The following is a 24,031-nucleotide window of genomic DNA, read 5'->3' on the forward strand; positions in this document are numbered from 1 at the left end:
GTTGGAGTGCCGAAAGCAAGGATTCCGTCGTAGAAATCGTAACAGGTTGGTATCTGTGGTATAATTTGAGACTGCGCGATGACGTAAGGTATATCATCTTTTATGGCAAACATAACTAAGCCATTTGATGGAGAGAACGCGATGTATCGCTCGGGAAGTGCACGGTTACATGCAGCGGATAGTGGTAAATACTTCGATTTTAAGTCAAACAGCTCTCTTTTCAATTTTATTGTTCCTGATTTTGTAAAAATGTAGTCTTCGTTACAGATATAGATACTGAGTGACGAGTCTTGACCATAAACTGTAATTTCGTTGTCATTTGTTAAAGAAGGAAGCAGTTTATGGAAAGATGATTGGGATGATTCATCGATTACAAGATTTCGGCCAGATTTGGTCGCTATGTTAAACGTAAGTATTTTTCCTTCAAGCATAATTAATAAAATATTACTAATATGGGGATGATGTTGAATTTCTACGATTTTTTCTGATTTATCTAAAGTATGGGATTGAGATTGAGATGTTGGAGCCTGCTTGGCATTCTTTGACGTGATAATTGTAAAGGATGGACCATTAGAATATAGAATTGCAGTGAATATATCTGAACTATTAACAGCCATCCTTGTATATGTACCAGGAACATCTATCTTCCAAAGTATTCGTGAGTTTTTCGCTTGATCTTCAGCTTCATACGGCCAAAAATCGATACTATAAATTGTATTTGGTTCTGCAAAGCCTAAAACGATTTTACGGGACCATTGAAGCTCCGATACATACTGAGCTTCAGATACTTGACGAGTGATTCCGAGTGTAAGACCTGATTCACAATCCCATAACAAAACTCTTCCGCAATCGTCTGAAATTGCAAGATAAGGTAGCTCATAGTGGAATTTAAGGCAAGTTATGTTAGAATTTAGAATTTCAATGGATCATAAGAAAGAAATATCATTTTTAGTAGTTTTATAGAGATAAATTGTGCCTTTACCGGCTAATGCAAGTAGCCCACATGCTTCCCAGTCCATGCTCCCTGTGTTGAACACTTTACTAGGTGGACAAAGTGAAGCAAATCGTATCTTAGCTTTATTAAAAGGATTCGCTTGCATTTTTTTATAAATTGATATCGTCAAAAATTTTAATTCTACAATGTTTTAAATATATTAATATTTAGTTGTACAGAATCAAATCACATCTACTTGAAAAAAAAAAGGTAGTGGGGCTTCCAGGCGCGTTGCGCCCTCTAGCCCCGAAGATGTTTAGTATAAAACCGCTTTTTAACTTCACTTAAAATGCCACGTAAGCTACGTAAGAATATACGTAAGAGGAAGGGAGCATTGAAACATCCAATAGTAAAACTGACACCACAACAACAGTTGCAACAACAAATGCTGAATGACCCCACTATGTTGCAACAAATGTCAAGCAACCCTATGCTTTTAAACCGAGTTATTGGTGCACAGAGTGGAGGTTTAAGAGCGGCACTTTTAGCGAAAATGGCAGGCTATGGTGGAGCTGCAGACGGAACAGCTTATAACCCTCAAAGTCAAATGAATTTGAGTTCACTCAAAAATCAAATAACAGATGTCAAAAAGTCAAACATAGACATACAGAAACAAATAAGTGAAAACGAAAAGAAACTAGAATATGACAGACACACAAAGAAACTCAATGAGTTAAACGTAGAGAAAAAGAAGAAAGAAGAACAACTGAAAGAACTAAGTACAGAGGAATATGCGAAAAAAGTGTCAGAAAAAGCAGCAGAAGTAGCAAAAATGGAACAAGATGTTATAAATTTGAAAAACCATACTACTCAATATAAAGTACTGAAAGATGAAGAAATAAAACAAAAAGCCCTGAAGACATATATGGATAGCGATGAGTATAAAAAAGAAGTTGAAGCAAATGTAAAGGCAGAAAAACTTTTACAGTTGCAAAACCAAACCGTACAGTATGAAAACTTAGCACAAGAAAGTAAAAATAACGACGCAGCCATGCAAAAGGCAATGAAAAGCGCAGAATATATAAAAGCTAATAATGACTGGTTAGACGCCCAAGCCAACGCTAAAGCAGCCCAACTTATAGGGTCAATAAGGACAAAAATACAAGCGGATGAAGACAGTTCAAATGAAGCTTTAACGAATGCTGACTTTAAGAACGCCTTCGAAGCTCTTCATAGTAAGGTGAAACTAGTGAACGACTTCTCATCTGGAAAGAAACTGAAGTCTGAAGGTTTCGACAAAGAGTTAAAAGAAGTAGCACAAAATATGACGAAAATAACAGATGCAGCAACGAGACAGGCAGTTCAAAGTGCCCATGACGCCGTTAGAACAGCTGTTGTGGAAAGTCAAGAAAAAGAGTTACAACAGACCAAAAGAGACCTAGTAAATGCTTTCTTAAGAACGAAAAGTCAGGTAGGACATTATGCTGCAGATGGAACATATGTGCCAGCTGGTGGAACTTATATACCAGCTGGTGGAACTTATATACTAGCTAGTGGAACTTATATACCACCAAACCCTCCAAGAGAAGCACCTGCACCAGGACTACCTAAAACATTTACATCGTCACATGGACACAGACACAGGCATGCACCAAAACCAACACAACAACCAACAGTTCAAAATCCAGCACCACAACAACAACAACAACCAGCACAACAACCACCTCCACAACCAGCACAGCAACCAACAGTTCAAAACCCTGCACAACAACCACCTCCACAACCAGCACAGCAACCAACAGTTCAAAACCCTGCACAACAACCACCTCCACAACCAGCACAACAACCACAAACAGAGCAAGGACATAAAAGAAGTAGAGAACAAGGAAACCAAGATTTCTTAAAAATGCTTAAGGAAGAATATGGTTACCCAGATACTCTTGACTTTAGTGACAGATATAAAGAAGCTATTAGAAAGTTCAAGGAAGGAAATACAGACCCGAACCTATTTAGCTTTATGGTTCAGCACCAAATGGGATATAATTTCAAACCTGGAAAATACAAGCTCGCTAAGGGATATGATTTAATAGCATATCATCCAAATGACATGAACGAATTTACTCCGAGATATTTGGTGTCAGAGCTAAATGACAATTCAACTCTCTTCATGAAACGCGTAAAAAATAGAGACGGAACGAAAGAAGAAAGGTTTATGAGTCCGGATGACTTAGATAGGGAACTTTTTAAAAACGGTCTCGGAATATATGAAATGCCAGCAGATGAGGTACAAGAAACTCAACAGGAAGAAGTTCAGATACAACCAGACATGGAAGAAATAGTTCAGCAACAACAGCTAGAAGAGCCTGAAGGAAACGAACAAGTCCCTCCTTTGGAAACTAACCTCACAGAACTAGATGAAGATTTGGAACAGCCGAAAAATCTTGACCCTCAACAAGAGTATGAGGTGAATATGGAATCTTTCCAAGAGTCTAAAAAAAATTCGGCTGACATAGTAGAAGAATATCGAAAAATGTTTGCCGACATACAAAAGACTCCAACATCAGATGAAAATATTCAGCATAGAATGGAAGTACTGAAAGATAATGTACGCAAATACAACAATCCTTTTTACTTACGACCATATAACGTTCAATCTTTGGCTGAACTCGGTGAAAATAAAAGGTTAAATTTCAACAAAACATATAGAAATGAAACATTGTTTAAAGTTCATTCAGAACCTAACCAATATGGAAACAAACCTACTTTTGTTTCTGCAGACTATGGAACTACAATGAGATGGGGTCATAAAGCTAATCCGGATAGGTGGTTCATAAACTTACAACCACAATTCCAAGAAGTTGTAGACGCAATGGAAGTGAATGGTGAACCAGATATAGCTGGTATTTTCAGCGCGGCTTTAATGCCATTGAAAGATATGAAAGATGCAGATATTTTGAACCAGTATGAAATGAACATGGCTGATGGAAATATAACACCTGACGTTCTAAAACATTTATCTCAAAGAACTACACAGAACCATAGAGATGGTATATTTGGTGAAGAGTTTAGAAAGACAGTTAGGGAGAGAGAAGGAAGAGAACCTATTGTACATGACCTTGCAAACGAAAGTTTACAAAATGTCATAAAAACTTACTTTGCAGACAATGAACCGAGAAGGGATGAATATTTAAGAAAACTCAAATGGACAGTACCAAATGAAATGTTAGTATTGAAAAACATGTTCCTTGACAAAATAAAACCAACTACAGAAATAAATGACGAAAGACTGAAACATTGGGTAAAAGCTTTCCCATTCACAAAAGATATTATTGGTAACATGGAAAGAAAACCAGAATGGCTACAAAAACATATATTTGGAAACGAGCTTATTCCATATGGACAAGCTCTGTTTGAAGAGCTTGAACCGGAAACTCAGGAAAGAGTCATGCAAACAATACGCGAAGACTCAAATACAAACTATGACAAAATCTTTCTAGGATATAGGTTACCTGAGATGGGCGACCAGAGCCCAAAGGCAAAAAGGACATGGGAAATTTACAACATACTAGGTGAACATGAGGCAAAGATGCAACAACTTGAAGCAGAGGGCAAGTTACCAAAAGCGACACCAAAGAAGAAGAGAAGAGTAGAACAAAGTGAAAGTAGTGAAGAAGTAACTTCATCTAGTGAAAGTAGTGGCAATGAAGGAAAAAGAAGAGTTAAAAACTCAGTCAGGAAGAAAGTAAAGCTTGGTCCGAGTGGGTTCTATTATGACATATAAATCCAACTATTCTATATTTTTACCCATATGAAATGTACGCCGCTCAGAATATAACGCCAACAGTTTTGGATGCCATGAATGGAAATGTTTCCGAATGGTATAACGAATGCGACAATGCCATTAGAAGGTCAGAAATAGTTCCTGGAACTTACGAATATACAACTGCTGTTTCTTATGGAAACGTAGGTGAGTTTGGAGAAGGTTCTTCAACAACAGTAGATATTGCTTGCGACAGGTTTCATATTATTTCTATTGACAACTCTTTCTTATACGTGGAACAAGACATTGAAATAAAACCTTCTGCCAAGTTGTCTGAAAAGAAAGGTTGCAATGGAATTTTCTATGTCGGATACCAATATGCTCCAGAAGTTTTCATGGGATATAAGATATATTCTAACTCTGACTTAGTTCAAACAGTAACATGGGCAAACTATGAATGGTTCGCTTTAAGAAACTCAGTACAACCACAAGCTAGAGAACAAACAGACCAGTATGCAACTATTGAGAAAATAAGAAGACTTGACCCTAACGTTCCAGGAGTTTATGTTAACCTTTCTGGTTCAGATGGAACTGCTGCCACTAAAGTAAAACTGAAACTTAGAGTTCCTTTGTCATCTTTCCTCATCTTCAGGTTTTTAAGATACTTGCCAAACTGGGCAGGAAAAATTTCTATCGAACTTACTCCAAGCAAAAATAACTTAGTCATTGCACCAACACAAGACCCATTCACTCTTACAGACGTAAAGGGAACAAATAAAACGTCATTCGCCGAATTTTGCAAAGACAAAGTTGACTTAGACTTTGGTTTCTCAAACCTCAACACTGAAGTAAACTATTATTTCAATGCTGCTGGAGATGCTTGGGACCCAGTTAAGTTCACATGCGAAAAATTTGAATGCAAGAGAATAGAAAGCAGACTTGCAGTCTATATGTTGGACCCAGATATTTCAAATGCTTTAGCTGCCAAATATATTGCAGTTCCACTTATGTTCCCTATACACCAAATATCTGTCAAAGACTTTGCAGGTGAAGTTGGAAACCAAAGTGCTGACCCAGGTGCAAGAACAGATATTGCCTTAACAACTGCAATGAAACATGCAGATACTATGTTTGTTCTTTTCAGACGAACTATAAATGACTATTCTTGTTTCTACAACCCTGGTATTAAATATCATATAAACATAGATGGCAAATATTATCCAAGAGAAGAATATTCTACAGTTGAGGATATGAGGTCATACAACTTGACATTAGATGCTATGAACTTTAACAACAACTTCACAACAACCATTAACCCTGAAATGCAAAGTTCTATTATGCCATATGTGAAAGTATGGACCCATACAGGAGGTCAAAAAACTCAATATACAAATGGAGACCGTTCAAACTTTTGGCTTGGCATTCCATTTGCTGACTCAGAAGACTTTATGGGTGGTATTTCAACTGTTGGTACAGTTCAAATACAATATACTGGTGACAGAGACGGTCCAGATGAATTGAAAGCAAAGAAGTTTACAAAACCAATAGCACTTTTCACGGAAGATGCTCTTTTGAAAATTCGTTCGATGAAACCTGCTGGGGCTCCTCAGATTGGCATAACGACAGCTTCCATCGAGCAGATTTTGGCAGCAGGTCAGTAAGTTGTTCTTGAACTGACTTCTCTCCGTCAAATATTGACAGTACGCCAGTTTTGACATAATATTGTATTATAAACTTTCCTTTAGAAATATCTGTAAGTTTTGAAGTTATATTTTTGTCTGCTTCAAGAACTTTCACCATTTCAGTTATACCAACTTTCTTTGCTTTATGAAAATATTTAGGTTCAGCAAAGACTGCTATTCTATAACATTTTCCATTGTTTGTGTAAAGAACTATTCTGTCAATGTATTTGTATTGTTTGTGTGTGTAAACTTTGTTTTGCTTCAATTCGAAGAGATATCTGAATACGTCCATCTTTTTATTCTAAGTAAAATGTCATTTCCGAAAAATAGAAGTGTAAGTGTTTCAAAAGGTTTAATGGCGGTGGCAGATGTGAAGTTAAATTCACCAACTCAAACAAACAGTCAAAGTGTTGTTGTCAATGTCAAAGACAGAGATGTTGAAGTGGGGAAACCATACGAAGACGAAGATGGTATAACAATAGTTCCTGTAAAAGAACAACCAACATATCCTGAAGTTAGCAGAGACTTAAGTTCTGTTGCAGATATTCGAAACGACTACCAACAACTGAAAGACAAACTTAAAACTCAGGAGAAGATTTGTCAAGCTTTAAGTATAATGTTAAACTTGGTCGAACACAACCCTGTAAAAGTGAACTCATATGTCATTGCACCTCATGAAGTTTTGAAAGAACTATTGAAACTTTTGACAGAGGCAGACGATATAAACATCAAAGAAATAGAACCCGACATTAGTTGCTGTGGTGTTTCATATAATGTCATTGACAAGATATACGTTATGAAAGGAGGTGAAACGTTGAACTTAAAATATAGTTTCCCAGACGTTATAAAAATATTTGACGACCACAACATTTCATTAAAATTTATTTGCTAAGTAAATGGCAGAAGACATAATGGTTTATACTATTACGACTAAAAACCCTGAGTCATATAATTCTATAACAACAAACTTACAAAGTCCTCAAGGACGATATTGTAAACTAACCTTAAACACAATGACGACTAAAGCCTGTTTTGCTCTTTTGACACCAGAAGACTTTATTGTTGTGAATGGTAAAAAATACTCCTTTGAAGATACTTACTCAGATATACCACCAACAGGTTTTGTTGACTTATTTAATACTTTAAGGACGGGTGTAACATGTGCTGCAACTAGAGCAGGTTTCATTATGTTTGGATGTCCGACTGAGTTTACTATAAACGATATGAGTTATAATACAAAACTTATATCTGGTTTTTACTACCAACAGTTTCCTATAACAGGAAAAGGTGTCATACAAGGAATGTCTGTTCCATTGACTTTAAGCACACCAATCTTATATATTGTTTCAAACTTAGGTTCAAAGTGTTATTCGAATGTCGACAGAAACTATTATGACCAAAAGATACTTATGCGTATAAACAATACTTTCTCTGCTGGTTTGCCTATTGTTCATTCGAATGCAGAGTTTTCAGCTTTAGTAAACTCAAACACTTTAGCAAACATAAACTTAACCTTAGTTGACGCAAACTTTGTTCCTGTAAAACTTTTATGTCCTATGTATTTGTCAATGACGGCAGAAAGTTTCGAATTGGAAGATGCAACTGGTGAAAGTATTGTATTACAAGAACAACTTCAACAACAAATAGCTCAAGAACAACAAATGCAACAAATGGAACAAATGGAACAACAAGCTCAAGAATAAAAAAATATTTTTTTTTATTTTTATAAAAAAATGTACAGAATAGATGTTTCAGATTTTTATGACTTCCAAGCATTCAGAAATATGTGTCCATTTCGAGACTATAACAAAGCAGTCGAGAATTTGAAACGTTTAGTCATTTATGTTGACTCTGCCCCAGAATGTTATGTCATGAAAGAATGGGATGTTGTCTTTAACAAACCAAGAGCAACAATAGTGTCTGAACAAGAATGTAGACAGAAACTTAAGAAAATAAAAGTTGTACAAGTTGGAAGGAAGATGTTAGATGCTTGGGATATCTTATTGTCAAAGTTAGAAGATTTTTCAGTTCGAGGTATAAAGTTCTATACACCATCTCCAAACTTCTATTCTATCTTCACTGGATATAAATACGAACAAGTAGAATGGACTTTCAAAGTTAACGCTCCAGAGGATCATAATAAGACAAAGTTACTTGTTGTTGTTGAGTTCGCCGCCAATCATAAATCCAACTTAGGTACCGGTAATGTTACATATTCTTCCACAGTCCCCACACCAGTTATCGAGAGTGTTCTTTACAACGATGGCAACGAAGTAATTTCAGGCAATATACACAGCCAAAATCATACTCGAAACAGCTTAAATATTACAAAGACATATTATCTCTTTGCAACAGAAAGCAAGCTTCCACGCCTCTGTCACTAGCGTCAAAACATCACAAAATGTTTAACTGCAACAGCCGTAGCAAGCGAACAAGACAGAATGGACTTTCAAAGTTAACGCTCCAGAGGATCATAATAAGACAAAGTTACTTGTTGTTGTTGAGTTCGCCGCCAATCATAATCCGACTTAGGTACCGGCAATGTTACATATTCTGACACACTCTCCACACCAGTTATCGATAGAGTTCTTTACAACGATGGCAACGAAGTAATTTCAGGCAATATACACAGCCAAAATCATACTCAAACAGGCTTAAATATTACAAAGACATATTATCTCTTTGCAACAGAAAGCAAGCTTCCAGCGCCTCTGTCACTAGCGTCAAAACATCACAAAATGTTAGCACTGCAACAGCCGTAGCAAGCACGAACAAGACAGAATGGACTTTCAAAGTTAACGCTCCAGAGGATCATAATAAGACAAAGTTACTTGTTGTTGTTGAGTTCGCCGCCAATCATACATCCGAGTTAGGTACCGGCAATGTTACATATTCTGACACACTCTCCACACCAGTTATCGATAGAGTTCTTTACAACGATGGCAACGAAGTAATTTCAGGCAATTTATACTCAGCCAAAATCATACTCAAAAGCTTAAAATTACAAAGACATATTATCTCTTTGCAACAGAAAGCAAGCTTCCAGCGCCTCTGTCACTAGCGTCAAAACATCACAAAATGTTAGCACTGCAACAGCCGTAGCAAGCACGAACAAGACAGAATGGACTTTCAAAGTTAACGCTCCAGAGGATCATAATAAGACAAAGTTACTTGTTGTTGTTGAGTTCGCCGCCAATCATACATCCGAGTTAGGTACCGGCAATGTTACATATTCTCTTGGAAAGTCTCCATATTTATCTGCGCCAACTGTTGTTGCTGAAAATCATACAGGACCATTCAAGGCCGGTGAATATATTCCAGTTAAAGTTACATTACAACACTTTGAGGCAAAGACAGGAAACTTCCAATATAGATTCTATGCAGATCAGAAATGGATAGATCTCCCAGACGACAATGTAACTGAAGTAGAAACCCCATCTGCAATTAAGAAATTACATGCCGACGAAGGCAAAACATATCTACTCAACATTCCAGCTCCAAAGTATGAAGATATCAAAGAAGATGGGAAAGTTAAACTTCAAATTAGGTTAGCTGGATCCAAAGATCAAGCTCAATCCAATATCATTGAAACAGAGGTTTCACTTCAGAAACAACAATACGTTGCACCAAGCCCTGATGATTCCAAGCCAACTCCAACACCTGAAAATAGTGGACTTACTGGTGGACAGAAGGCTGGTATTGTTATTGGCGTTCTTCTTGCTGTTATCCTTATTATTCTCATCATCTACTTCGTTTTCTGCAGGAAACCATCTAAAGATAAATCATCATCTGATATCCAAGATGATTCCGGCTCCGGTGTTAATGTGTAATTTAATTTAATTAAGGATGTCAATTTGGAAGAAAAGTGAGAAAATTCCTAAAATGCTAAAAATGAATTTTCCAAACGTACTTTTTTATCTCATTTTTTTGATTTTGAAAAAAATTTGGAGAGAAGAACTCTTCGTTTTTGAATTTTGTCACGATGGTTTTAAAGTATAGGGTGTCCAAAGGTGTGTTTAGCACAAACCTGAATACTGCGAATAGAAATAAACAAGTTACATATATATAAAGTTTATTTAAATATAATCACCATTGGATTCAATCACGCGTTCGCAGCGATCGATCCAGGCTTGAAAGACACGCTTTAAATCATCATGAGAAAATTGCTCAAATTGCTCTCTTACAAAATTTTCAAGATCATCTGGACTCGCGAATTCGCGTCCTTCAGCTCTCTTTTTTAGCGTGCCGAATAAATAAAAGTCAGAGGGTGCAATATCAGGTGAATAAATTGGGTTTGGAACAACTTTGACATTGTTTTCCACCAAGTAATTCATTACCTTATGACTTTTGTGAACTCTTGAATTATCAAAATGAATTGCAAACTTTTGTTTTTGTTGTTTGGATTTCTCAAACTCATCAGAATTGATAATTTGAGTAAGAACATTGTCAATTAGATACTGAGCATTCATCGTATTAGGTTTTTGAAGAATATCAATTGCGATGATGTCATTTACGCCCCAAAAAACCGACAACATCATCATTGGTGTGTCAATTTTTTTCTTCGGGAATGTTTGCGGATTTTTCTCGTAAACGAAAAAGGGGATTTGACGGAGTCAAATCCCCGCTCGCAAAAAGTGGACTTTACATGTCAAATTTTATATGCATGTAATGTCCACTTTTATGAGTTTTAGGAAGGAATTGGAAGCCATGAGTTACTGACATTTCATCAGTATCTCATAGCCTCCAATTCCTTCTTAAAATGGGAGAAACTTTGTCCGAATAGTTTAACATTCGGACAAAGTTTCTCCCATTTTAAGAAGGAATTGGAGGGTAAGAGATATACCATATGAATGTATATCTCTTACCCTCCAATTCCTTCTAGAAAGTGTCCAAACTTTGGGTTAATTGCAAACTATTAACCCAAAGTTTGGACACTTTCAAGTGGAGATGGAAGGCTTTGGGGTATATATTAATACAATATACCTCAAAGCCTTCCATCTCCACTACAAATGGGAGAAACTTTGTCCGAATAGTTTAACATTCGGACAAAGTTTCTCCCATCTTTCAATGTAATTGCTACCTGTGAGGTACTGACTTGAAGTCAGTGCTTCACAGGTAGCAATATCCAAAAATTTAAAAACATTTTATCAGTTCGTTAAAGAACTAGAGCCTCCTAGGTACTGAACCAGAATCAGTGCCTAGGGGACTCTAGTGATCTATATAAATCTGAGAAACTTTGAGGAAATTGTTCGACATTTCCTCAAAGTTTCTCAGCAATTTAGCGAGGAATGTTCGTTATCGTGTAGATATTTATAATATATACATGATAACAAACATTCCCGCTAAAAGATGTAAAATCTTATAAGAAATGATTGCAAAAGAATAACAAATTGCAACAAATTTTATATGAAACTGAACCTTATGAGGTAGTGATTCAAGATCACCGCCTCATAAGATTCAGTTTCAATCTCAAGTATCTCAAAAGTAAGGCTCTATTTTTTGCCATGTAAAGTGTCACTTTACTGTCAAACCGTTTTTATCGTTTTCGTTTACAACATTTTCATCCTTCGGGATCCATATGATTTTGGCTTCTGTTGCATATTGAAACCAAGACTCGTCCCCTGTTACTAAAAAGCGAAACTTCTTGGATTGATACGCACCCAATATAGAGAGGAGCTCTTTCGAAGATTGGACTCTAGATTTTTTTTGAACTGAATTAAGGTTGTGCGGAACCCAACGTGTATACGCTAGTTTGTAGTTCAAATAATTGTGCAGATAATAACTGACTGTTGTACGTGGTATCTTTGTCATCTCCTCTATCCTTCTAAGTGATGCTCTTGGGTCTTCATCTAGCGCTTGAAGAATTGCTTTGATTTTTCTTTGATCCGGCGATTTTTTGTCAATTTTTATGATGGGCGCCTTTTTGTTCATGAAGTGATACATCCTAACATGATACGTTACAGTGGAATAGCTAGGAGCATCCATACCGAAGCATTTTACCAATGTCTCGTAGATTTTTTTACAGTCTTTGCATTTTTTGCAAGAGCGAGGATGTTTTCTTTATGATTCATTAAAAAAATGAAAAAAATCCCGCCAAAATTTCCCGCGAAACCGCCTCTTGTCTCAAAATTCATTTTATATCCCGGCATGGCGCCAAAATACAACATACTCATCATATACATATATTCATATTTTTTATTATATATTTATAATCAGCATATATCTCCTTTAATAGTCTCATATAGAGCGCTGTGCTAAACGCACCTTTGGACACCCTATATATTATACACATGTATTGATATTACTATTTTTGTATATTTTAAGAGAAAATTATATTCTCCTAAAGTGAAAACAATTTTCCAAATTGCAGCTCCTTCAAAGATTTCTGAAGACTCAACGGTTAAAATTACAGTTTCTATCACAGATCCAGCTGGTCAAACTGCTACCTCTTTATATTAATATAATATTTATTTTGATATATTTTTTAGTTTAACTTTTTTTCTTTGATAAATATTTTATTTTATATTTTAAACCCTTTATTTTTTAATTAAATCATGTCTTGTAAATCAAATTACAACATGGCAAACTTTTGATTCGATATATATAGTTTACGTAACAAGTGATAGCTCCATTAGAAAGCTGAGTTTTGAAAATTACAATACATAGCATATCATTTCCAGACTTTCCCACTTTATTTTTTTTTTATTTTTTTTTAAAATGTTTCGTAATTTCAGGATGCTTTTCCCCTTTAACTTTGTTAAATGCGTAATTTTTTTCTATCTGACAACTGGCTTGAAAGATCATTGAAAATGCGATATAAACAATTTCATTTTTTTTCGACTTTTTTTTATAAATAAAGAAAATAAATATACAAATAAAATTATTTCTTAATTATTTTGTCATATTTGACAATTATATCCTGTCTCAAAGTATCCAAATCCGCAAACTGTGTTGCGTATCTCGAAGTGTCTTCGTCGTACGGCTTAATTACATCAGCCCTATCCAAGAACATCATCAAATGAAACGCGAGAGCTTTGTATTTTATCTGCATCAAAATTGCCAAAGCAGGATGGAAATCTCTTATTGATATGAACAGCAACAAAGCGTTCATTGCATTTCCAGTATCCAAGAAGTGGTGGGCGGCTCTTCTCAACAAACTCTTCGACTCATTCGAAAACTCTTCCAATTTGCAGACTTCGACAGAATCTTCCCATCTTCCGTTGTCCTGAAGATATCTTGCGGCAGAAAGATTAGCGCCAGCTAAATGCATCAATATACAGCCTTCTATAAATCTGTGCTGTGCAAAAAGTGGAACAGCGGTTGTTATCAAAAATTCTGTCACGTTTTGTGGCAAAATTTTATCTTCGTAACCGAGAAGCAACGCCGAACAAATGCTTGCCACTATTGTGAACTCGCTTTTGTTGGAGAGACTCTTGAAAACTTCGACAGCTCCTCTTCTATCACCCATTCTGAACTTGAACAACAAGTTGAAAATGGCAGAAATCGGAGTATCTGCAGGAGAAAACAGAGAAGATTGAATCCTCAACGCGGAAACAACTTCTTCTTTCCCTCCAAACATGGAATGTCGTGCTTGCAACCTCGGACCTCCCAAACTACGTGAAACACACTTCCAAATAATGGAATCAGTTGGAAATCCATGGTCATTAGCTATCTCAGCTATTTGAAGTGCTTCTGACCATGTTCCTGTAGTAGGATTCGTTAATAATTGCTCACCCATAAGCTCTAACCGTTGCTGGGCGGTTTTTAGCGGTTTTAAGAGGGCAGGTGAAGTGATTCTTTTTACAGATCTCCAGTCTCTTGCAATAACGAATTTCACGGCTTCGTCATTGAGCGGGGAGACGAGGACGAGTCCATTTCCTGTTACAGCGAATGAGGAAACAGAAAAAGGACAACTTTCCACTTTTTCAAGTGAAAAACCAAATTTTCCGTCTCTCGCGTGTACGTACAATCCGCTGGATGATCTCTCGAACTCTATCCTGTCTATGTCGATGAAAGGAGAGTATGTTTGCTTCGATGTACCGAAAGCAAAGTCGTAAAACATAATTACGCCGTCTGTGTCAGCAGTTATGATGCAATCGCCTTTCCAAGCAAGACAAGTTGTCCTGGAGTTCTCCCGTGAGTTACGCAGCCTCAGAACAGGCATCTGTGCTATGCCGTTCTTGTATGTGTAGACTTGGATTTCTCCGGTAGATAATAATACGGCGAAATTGGGAGTATCGCCTTGGAAACATGTTGCTGGTATTCTGGATACTTGGACTGCAACAGCGGTGATGGATGTTTGAAGAGTCATCGGCTTTTGTTTGACATCATAAAAAATACCAAGGTCGTATTTGCCGTGGACGAAAACGCCGAGCTCCTCTGAACATATTAGGTCTGTGGCAGGGCCAAGGCGAGTGTGGATTGGAATAACTTGGCGCTTGGGAAGATTTATTGATCCACACTCGGTTTTTGAGTACCACAGAAGGACATCTTTGGTAAGGAACTTGATCTTTTCAATGGATGTGCTGGATGCAAGGTAGTTCTGTGTGTATTTCCCTTCTGAAACGTCTGCGAAAATTATCTTTCCGGTTGGAGTGCCGAAAGCAAGGATTCCGTCGTAGAAATCGTAACAGGTTGGTATCTGTGGTATAATTTGAGACTGCGCGATGACGTAAGGTATATCATCTTTTATGGCAAACATAACTAAGCCATTTGATGGAGAGAACGCGATGTATCGCTCGGGAAGTGCACGGTTACATGCAGCGGATAGTGGTAAATACTTCGATTTTAAGTCAAACAGCTCTCTTTTCAATTTTATTGTTCCTGATTTTGTAAAAATGTAGTCTTCGTTACAGATATAGATACTGAGTGACGAGTCTTGACCATAAACTGTAATTTCGTTGTCATTTGTTAAAGAAGGAAGCAGTTTATGGAAAGATGATTGGGATGATTCATCGATTACAAGATTTCGGCCAGATTTGGTCGCTATGTTAAACGTAAGTATTTTTCCTTCAAGCATAATTAATAAAATATTACTAATATGGGGATGATGTTGAATTTCTACGATTTTTTCTGATTTATCTAAAGTATGGGATTGAGATTGAGATGTTGGAGCCTGCTTGGCATTCTTTGACGTGATAATTGTAAAGGATGGACCATTAGAATATAGAATTGCAGTGAATATATCTGAACTATTAACAGCCATCCTTGTATATGTACCAGGAACATCTATCTTCCAAAGTATTCGTGAGTTTTTCGCTTGATCTTCAGCTTCATACGGCCAAAAATCGATACTATAAATTGTATTTGGTTCTGCAAAGCCTAAAACGATTTTACGGGACCATTGAAGCTCCGATACATACTGAGCTTCAGATACTTGACGAGTGATTCCGAGTGTAAGACCTGATTCACAATCCCATAACAAAACTCTTCCGCAATCGTCTGAAATTGCAAGATAAGGTAGCTCATAGTGGAATTTAAGGCAAGTTATGTTAGAATTTAGAATTTCAATGGATCATAAGAAAGAAATATCATTTTTAGTAGTTTTATAGAGATAAATTGTGCCTTTACCGGCTAATGCAAGTAGCCCACATGCTTCCCAGTCCATGCTCCCTGTGTTGAACACTTTACTAGGTGGACAAAGTGAAGCAAATCGTATCTTAGCTTTATTAAAAGGATTCGCTTGCATTTTTTTTATAAATTGATATCGTCAAAAATTTTAATTCTACAATGTTTTAAATATATTAATATTTAGTTGTACAGAATCAAATCACATCTACTTGAAAAAAAAAAGGTAGTGGGGCTTCCAGGCGCGTTGCGCCCTCTAGCCCCGAAGATGTTTAGTATAAAACCGCTTTTTAACTTCACTTAAAATGCCACGTAAGCTACGTAAGAATATACGTAAGAGGAAGGGAGCATTGAAACATCCAATAGTAAAACTGACACCACAACAACAGTTGCAACAACAAATGCTGAATGACCCCACTATGTTGCAACAAATGTCAAGCAACCCTATGCTTTTAAACCGAGTTATTGGTGCACAGAGTGGAGGTTTAAGAGCGGCACTTTTAGCGAAAATGGCAGGCTATGGTGGAGCTGCAGACGGAACAGCTTATAACCCTCAAAGTCAAATGAATTTGAGTTCACTCAAAAATCAAATAACAGATGTCAAAAAGTCAAACATAGACATACAGAAACAAATAAGTGAAAACGAAAAGAAACTAGAATATGACAGACACACAAAGAAACTCAATGAGTTAAACGTAGAGAAAAAGAAGAAAGAAGAACAACTGAAAGAACTAAGTACAGAGGAATATGCGAAAAAAGTGTCAGAAAAAGCAGCAGAAGTAGCAAAAATGGAACAAGATGTTATAAATTTGAAAAACCATACTACTCAATATAAAGTACTGAAAGATGAAGAAATAAAACAAAAAGCCCTGAAGACATATATGGATAGCGATGAGTATAAAAAAGAAGTTGAAGCAAATGTAAAGGCAGAAAAACTTTTACAGTTGCAAAACCAAACCGTACAGTATGAAAACTTAGCACAAGAAAGTAAAAATAACGACGCAGCCATGCAAAAGGCAATGAAAAGCGCAGAATATATAAAAGCTAATAATGACTGGTTAGACGCCCAAGCCAACGCTAAAGCAGCCCAACTTATAGGGTCAATAAGGACAAAAATACAAGCGGATGAAGACAGTTCAAATGAAGCTTTAACGAATGCTGACTTTAAGAACGCCTTCGAAGCTCTTCATAGTAAGGTGAAACTAGTGAACGACTTCTCATCTGGAAAGAAACTGAAGTCTGAAGGTTTCGACAAAGAGTTAAAAGAAGTAGCACAAAATATGACGAAAATAACAGATGCAGCAACGAGACAGGCAGTTCAAAGTGCCCATGACGCCGTTAGAACAGCTGTTGTGGAAAGTCAAGAAAAAGAGTTACAACAGACCAAAAGAGACCTAGTAAATGCTTTCTTAAGAACGAAAAGTCAGGTAGGACATTATGCTGCAGATGGAACATATGTGCCAGCTGGTGGAACTTATATACCAGCTGGTGGAACTTATATACTAGCTAGTGGAACTTATATACCACCAAACCCTCCAAGAGAAGCACCTGCACCAGGACTACCTAAAACATTTACATCGTCACATGGACACAGACACAGGCATGCACCAAAACCAACACAACAACCAACAGTTCAAAATCCAGCACCACAACAACAACAACAACCAGCACAACAACCACCTCCACAACCAGCACAGCAACCAACAGTTCAAAACCCTGCACAACAACCACCTCCACAACCAGCACAGCAACCAACAGTTCAAAACCCTGCACAACAACCACCTCCACAACCAGCACAACAACCACAAACAGAGCAAGGACATAAAAGAAGTAGAGAACAAGGAAACCAAGATTTCTTAAAAATGCTTAAGGAAGAATATGGTTACCCAGATACTCTTGACTTTAGTGACAGATATAAAGAAGCTATTAGAAAGTTCAAGGAAGGAAATACAGACCCGAACCTATTTAGCTTTATGGTTCAGCACCAAATGGGATATAATTTCAAACCTGGAAAATACAAGCTCGCTAAGGGATATGATTTAATAGCATATCATCCAAATGACATGAACGAATTTACTCCGAGATATTTGGTGTCAGAGCTAAATGACAATTCAACTCTCTTCATGAAACGCGTAAAAAATAGAGACGGAACGAAAGAAGAAAGGTTTATGAGTCCGGATGACTTAGATAGGGAACTTTTTAAAAACGGTCTCGGAATATATGAAATGCCAGCAGATGAGGTACAAGAAACTCAACAGGAAGAAGTTCAGATACAACCAGACATGGAAGAAATAGTTCAGCAACAACAGCTAGAAGAGCCTGAAGGAAACGAACAAGTCCCTCCTTTGGAAACTAACCTCACAGAACTAGATGAAGATTTGGAACAGCCGAAAAATCTTGACCCTCAACAAGAGTATGAGGTGAATATGGAATCTTTCCAAGAGTCTAAAAAAAATTCGGCTGACATAGTAGAAGAATATCGAAAAATGTTTGCCGACATACAAAAGACTCCAACATCAGATGAAAATATTCAGCATAGAATGGAAGTACTGAAAGATAATGTACGCAAATACAACAATCCTTTTTACTTACGACCATATAACGTTCAATCTTTGGCTGAACTCGGTGAAAATAAAAGGTTAAATTTCAACAAAACATATAGAAATGAAACATTGTTTAAAGTTCATTCAGAACCTAACCAATATGGAAACAAACCTACTTTTGTTTCTGCAGACTATGGAACTACAATGAGATGGGGTCATAAAGCTAATCCGGATAGGTGGTTCATAAACTTACAACCACAATTCCAAGAAGTTGTAGACGCAATGGAAGTGAATGGTGAACCAGATATAGCTGGTATTTTCAGCGCGGCTTTAATGCCATTGAAAGATATGAAAGATGCAGATATTTTGAACCAGTATGAAATGAACATGGCTGATGGAAATATAACACCTGACGTTCTAAAACATTTATCTCAAAGAACTACACAGAACCATAGAGATGGTATATTTGGTGAAGAGTTTAGAAAGACAGTTAGGGAGAGAGAAGGAAGAGAACCTATTGTACATGACCTTGCAAACGAAAGTTTACAAAATGTCATAAAAACTTACTTTGCAGACAATGAACCGAGAAGGGATGAATATTTAAGAAAACTCAAATGGACAGTACCAAATGAAATGTTAGTATTGAAAAACATGTTCCTTGACAAAATAAAACCAACTACAGAAATAAATGACGAAAGACTGAAACATTGGGTAAAAGCTTTCCCATTCACAAAAGATATTATTGGTAACATGGAAAGAAAACCAGAATGGCTACAAAAACATATATTTGGAAACGAGCTTATTCCATATGGACAAGCTCTGTTTGAAGAGCTTGAACCGGAAACTCAGGAAAGAGTCATGCAAACAATACGCGAAGACTCAAATACAAACTATGACAAAATCTTTCTAGGATATAGGTTACCTGAGATGGGCGACCAGAGCCCAAAGGCAAAAAGGACATGGGAAATTTACAACATACTAGGTGAACATGAGGCAAAGATGCAACAACTTGAAGCAGAGGGCAAGTTACCAAAAGCGACACCAAAGAAGAAGAGAAGAGTAGAACAAAGTGAAAGTAGTGAAGAAGTAACTTCATCTAGTGAAAGTAGTGGCAATGAAGGAAAAAGAAGAGTTAAAAACTCAGTCAGGAAGAAAGTAAAGCTTGGTCCGAGTGGGTTCTATTATGACATATAAATCCAACTATTCTATATTTTTACCCATATGAAATGTACGCCGCTCAGAATATAACGCCAACAGTTTTGGATGCCATGAATGGAAATGTTTCCGAATGGTATAACGAATGCGACAATGCCATTAGAAGGTCAGAAATAGTTCCTGGAACTTACGAATATACAACTGCTGTTTCTTATGGAAACGTAGGTGAGTTTGGAGAAGGTTCTTCAACAACAGTAGATATTGCTTGCGACAGGTTTCATATTATTTCTATTGACAACTCTTTCTTATACGTGGAACAAGACATTGAAATAAAACCTTCTGCCAAGTTGTCTGAAAAGAAAGGTTGCAATGGAATTTTCTATGTCGGATACCAATATGCTCCAGAAGTTTTCATGGGATATAAGATATATTCTAACTCTGACTTAGTTCAAACAGTAACATGGGCAAACTATGAATGGTTCGCTTTAAGAAACTCAGTACAACCACAAGCTAGAGAACAAACAGACCAGTATGCAACTATTGAGAAAATAAGAAGACTTGACCCTAACGTTCCAGGAGTTTATGTTAACCTTTCTGGTTCAGATGGAACTGCTGCCACTAAAGTAAAACTGAAACTTAGAGTTCCTTTGTCATCTTTCCTCATCTTCAGGTTTTTAAGATACTTGCCAAACTGGGCAGGAAAAATTTCTATCGAACTTACTCCAAGCAAAAATAACTTAGTCATTGCACCAACACAAGACCCATTCACTCTTACAGACGTAAAGGGAACAAATAAAACGTCATTCGCCGAATTTTGCAAAGACAAAGTTGACTTAGACTTTGGTTTCTCAAACCTCAACACTGAAGTAAACTATTATTTCAATGCTGCTGGAGATGCTTGGGACCCAGTTAAGTTCACATGCGAAAAATTTGAATGCAAGAGAATAGAAAGCAGACTTGCAGTCTATATGTTGGACCCAGATATTTCAAATGCTTTAGCTGCCAAATATATTGCAGTTCCACTTATGTTCCCTATACACCAAATATCTGTCAAAGACTTTGCAGGTGAAGTTGGAAACCAAAGTGCTGACCCAGGTGCAAGAACAGATATTGCCTTAACAACTGCAATGAAACATGCAGATACTATGTTTGTTCTTTTCAGACGAACTATAAATGACTATTCTTGTTTCTACAACCCTGGTATTAAATATCATATAAACATAGATGGCAAATATTATCCAAGAGAAGAATATTCTACAGTTGAGGATATGAGGTCATACAACTTGACATTAGATGCTATGAACTTTAACAACAACTTCACAACAACCATTAACCCTGAAATGCAAAGTTCTATTATGCCATATGTGAAAGTATGGACCCATACAGGAGGTCAAAAAACTCAATATACAAATGGAGACCGTTCAAACTTTTGGCTTGGCATTCCATTTGCTGACTCAGAAGACTTTATGGGTGGTATTTCAACTGTTGGTACAGTTCAAATACAATATACTGGTGACAGAGACGGTCCAGATGAATTGAAAGCAAAGAAGTTTACAAAACCAATAGCACTTTTCACGGAAGATGCTCTTTTGAAAATTCGTTCGATGAAACCTGCTGGGGCTCCTCAGATTGGCATAACGACAGCTTCCATCGAGCAGATTTTGGCAGCAGGTCAGTAAGTTGTTCTTGAACTGACTTCTCTCCGTCAAATATTGACAGTACGCCAGTTTTGACATAATATTGTATTATAAACTTTCCTTTAGAAATATCTGTAAGTTTTGAAGTTATATTTTTGTCTGCTTCAAGAACTTTCACCATTTCAGTTATACCAACTTTCTTTGCTTTATGAAAATATTTAGGTTCAGCAAAGACTGCTATTCTATAACATTTTCCATTGTTTGTGTAAAGAACTATTCTGTCAATGTATTTGTATTGTTTGTGTGTGTAAACTTTGTTTTGCTTCAATTCGAAGAGATATCTGAATACGTCCATCTTTTTATTCTAAGTAAAATGTCATTTCCGAAAAATAGAAGTGTAAGTGTTTCAAAAGGTTTAATGGCGGTGGCAGATGTGAAGTTAAATTCACCAACTCAAACAAACAGTCAAAGTGTTGTTGTCAATGTCAAAGACAGAGATGTTGAAGTGGGGAAACCATACGAAGACGAAGATGGTATAACAATAGTTCCTGTAAAAGAACAACCAACATATCCTGAAGTTAGCAGAGACTTAAGTTCTGTTGCAGATATTCGAAACGACTACCAACAACTGAAAGACAAACTTAAAACTCAGGAGAAGATTTGTCAAGCTTTAAGTATAATGTTAAACTTGGTCGAACACAACCCTGTAAAAGTGAACTCATATGTCATTGCACCTCATGAAGTTTTGAAAGAACTATTGAAACTTTTGACAGAGGCAGACGATATAAACATCAAAGAAATAGAACCCGACATTAGTTGCTGTGGTGTTTCATATAATGTCATTGACAAGATATACGTTATGAAAGGAGGTGAAACGTTGAACTTAAAATATAGTTTCCCAGACGTTATAAAAATATTTGACGACCACAACATTTCATTAAAATTTATTTGCTAAGTAAATGGCAGAAGACATAATGGTTTATACTATTACGACTAAAAACCCTGAGTCATATAATTCTATAACAACAAACTTACAAAGTCCTCAAGGACGATATTGTAAACTAACCTTAAACACAATGACGACTAAAGCCTGTTTTGCTCTTTTGACACCAGAAGACTTTATTGTTGTGAATGGTAAAAAATACTCCTTTGAAGATACTTACTCAGATATACCACCAACAGGTTTTGTTGACTTATTTAATACTTTAAGGACGGGTGTAACATGTGCTGCAACTAGAGCAGGTTTCATTATGTTTGGATGTCCGACTGAGTTTACTATAAACGATATGAGTTATAATACAAAACTTATATCTGGTTTTTACTACCAACAGTTTCCTATAACAGGAAAAGGTGTCATACAAGGAATGTCTGTTCCATTGACTTTAAGCACACCAATCTTATATATTGTTTCAAACTTAGGTTCAAAGTGTTATTCGAATGTCGACAGAAACTATTATGACCAAAAGATACTTATGCGTATAAACAATACTTTCTCTGCTGGTTTGCCTATTGTTCATTCGAATGCAGAGTTTTCAGCTTTAGTAAACTCAAACACTTTAGCAAACATAAACTTAACCTTAGTTGACGCAAACTTTGTTCCTGTAAAACTTTTATGTCCTATGTATTTGTCAATGACGGCAGAAAGTTTCGAATTGGAAGATGCAACTGGTGAAAGTATTGTATTACAAGAACAACTTCAACAACAAATAGCTCAAGAACAACAAATGCAACAAATGGAACAAATGGAACAACAAGCTCAAGAATAAAAAAATATTTTTTTTTATTTTTATAAAAAAATGTACAGAATAGATGTTTCAGATTTTTATGACTTCCAAGCATTCAGAAATATGTGTCCATTTCGAGACTATAACAAAGCAGTCGAGAATTTGAAACGTTTAGTCATTTATGTTGACTCTGCCCCAGAATGTTATGTCATGAAAGAATGGGATGTTGTCTTTAACAAACCAAGAGCAACAATAGTGTCTGAACAAGAATGTAGACAGAAACTTAAGAAAATAAAAGTTGTACAAGTTGGAAGGAAGATGTTAGATGCTTGGGATATCTTATTGTCAAAGTTAGAAGATTTTTCAGTTCGAGGTATAAAGTTCTATACACCATCTCCAAACTTCTATTCTATCTTCACTGGATATAAATACGAACAAGTAGAATGGACTTTCAAAGTTAACGCTCCAGAGGATCATAATAAGACAAAGTTACTTGTTGTTGTTGAGTTCGCCGCCAATCATAAATCCAACTTAGGTACCGGTAATGTTACATATTCTTCCACAGTCCCCACACCAGTTATCGAGAGTGTTCAATACAACGAGGCAACGAAGTAATTTCAGGCAATCCATACACAGCCAAAATCATACTCGAAACAGGCTTAAATATTACAAAGACATATTATCTCTTTGCAACAGAAAGCGAAGCTTCCAACGCCTCTGCCACTAGCGTCGCAATATCACAAAATGTTCTCAATGCAACAGCCGTAGCAAGCGGGAACAAGAAAGAATGGACTTTCAAAGTTAACGCTCCAGAGGATCATAATAAGACAAAGTTACTTGTTGTTGTTGAGTTCGCCGCCAATCATAAATCCAACTTAGGTACCGGTAATGTTACATATTCTTCCACAGTCCCCACACCAGTTATCGAGAGTGTTCAATACAACGATGGCAACGAAGTAATTTCAGGCAATCCATACACAGCCAAAATCATACTCGAAACAGGCTTAAATATTACAAAGACATATTATC

General features: G+C 36.6%; 4 protein-coding genes and 1 pseudogene across 5 annotated transcripts, besides 6 other annotated features; 4 read left to right on the plus strand and 1 right to left on the minus strand.

Moving 5' to 3' along the window:
* Positions 1 to 1,859: 1,859 nt before the first annotated feature.
* TVAGG3_0298390 (protein of unknown function, DUF4106 family) lies at positions 1,860 to 3,368 on the plus strand (the record flags this gene model as incomplete). The annotated part of the gene is made up of 1 exon (XM_051229439.1): positions 1,860 to 3,368. A coding segment is annotated over one exon (1,509 nt), but the record flags the coding sequence as incomplete, so codon positions are not given.
* A 300-nt stretch (positions 3,369 to 3,668) lies between these two features.
* Positions 3,669 to 8,485: a mobile genetic element.
* Positions 3,804 to 4,715, plus strand: TVAGG3_0298410 (protein of unknown function, DUF4106 family; the record flags this gene model as incomplete). Its single annotated transcript, XM_051229440.1, has 1 exon — positions 3,804 to 4,715. One exon carries the CDS (start codon positions 3,804 to 3,806, stop codon positions 4,713 to 4,715), a length of 912 nt encoding a protein of 303 aa, XP_051099170.1.
* TVAGG3_0298420 (protein of unknown function, DUF4106 family) lies at positions 5,090 to 6,145 on the plus strand (the record flags this gene model as incomplete). Its single annotated transcript, XM_051229441.1, has 1 exon — positions 5,090 to 6,145. A coding segment is annotated over one exon (1,056 nt), but the record flags the coding sequence as incomplete, so codon positions are not given.
* A 1,887-nt stretch (positions 8,486 to 10,372) lies between the features above and the next one.
* Positions 10,373 to 10,400: a terminal%2Cinverted (terminal inverted repeat of Mariner transposon ID:TVAGG3_0298430).
* Positions 10,373 to 12,654: a mobile genetic element.
* On the minus strand, positions 10,453 to 12,558 carry TVAGG3_0298440 (annotated as a pseudogene). The gene has a single exon. A coding segment is annotated over exon 1 (2,106 nt).
* Positions 10,954 to 11,097: a mobile genetic element.
* Positions 12,627 to 12,654: a terminal%2Cinverted (terminal inverted repeat of Mariner transposon ID:TVAGG3_0298430).
* A 3,594-nt stretch (positions 12,655 to 16,248) lies between these two features.
* On the plus strand, positions 16,249 to 18,107 carry TVAGG3_0298460 (protein of unknown function, DUF4106 family; the record flags this gene model as incomplete). Its single annotated transcript, XM_051229442.1, has 1 exon — positions 16,249 to 18,107. A coding segment is annotated over one exon (1,859 nt), but the record flags the coding sequence as incomplete, so codon positions are not given.
* Positions 18,108 to 18,633: 526 nt separating this feature from the next.
* Positions 18,634 to 23,450: a mobile genetic element.
* Positions 23,451 to 24,031: the final 581 nt, after the last annotated feature.

Source organism: Trichomonas vaginalis, chromosome V, assembly GCF_026262505.1.
Source record: "Trichomonas vaginalis G3 chromosome V, whole genome shotgun sequence".
NCBI lineage: Eukaryota > Parabasalia > Trichomonadida > Trichomonadidae > Trichomonas > Trichomonas vaginalis.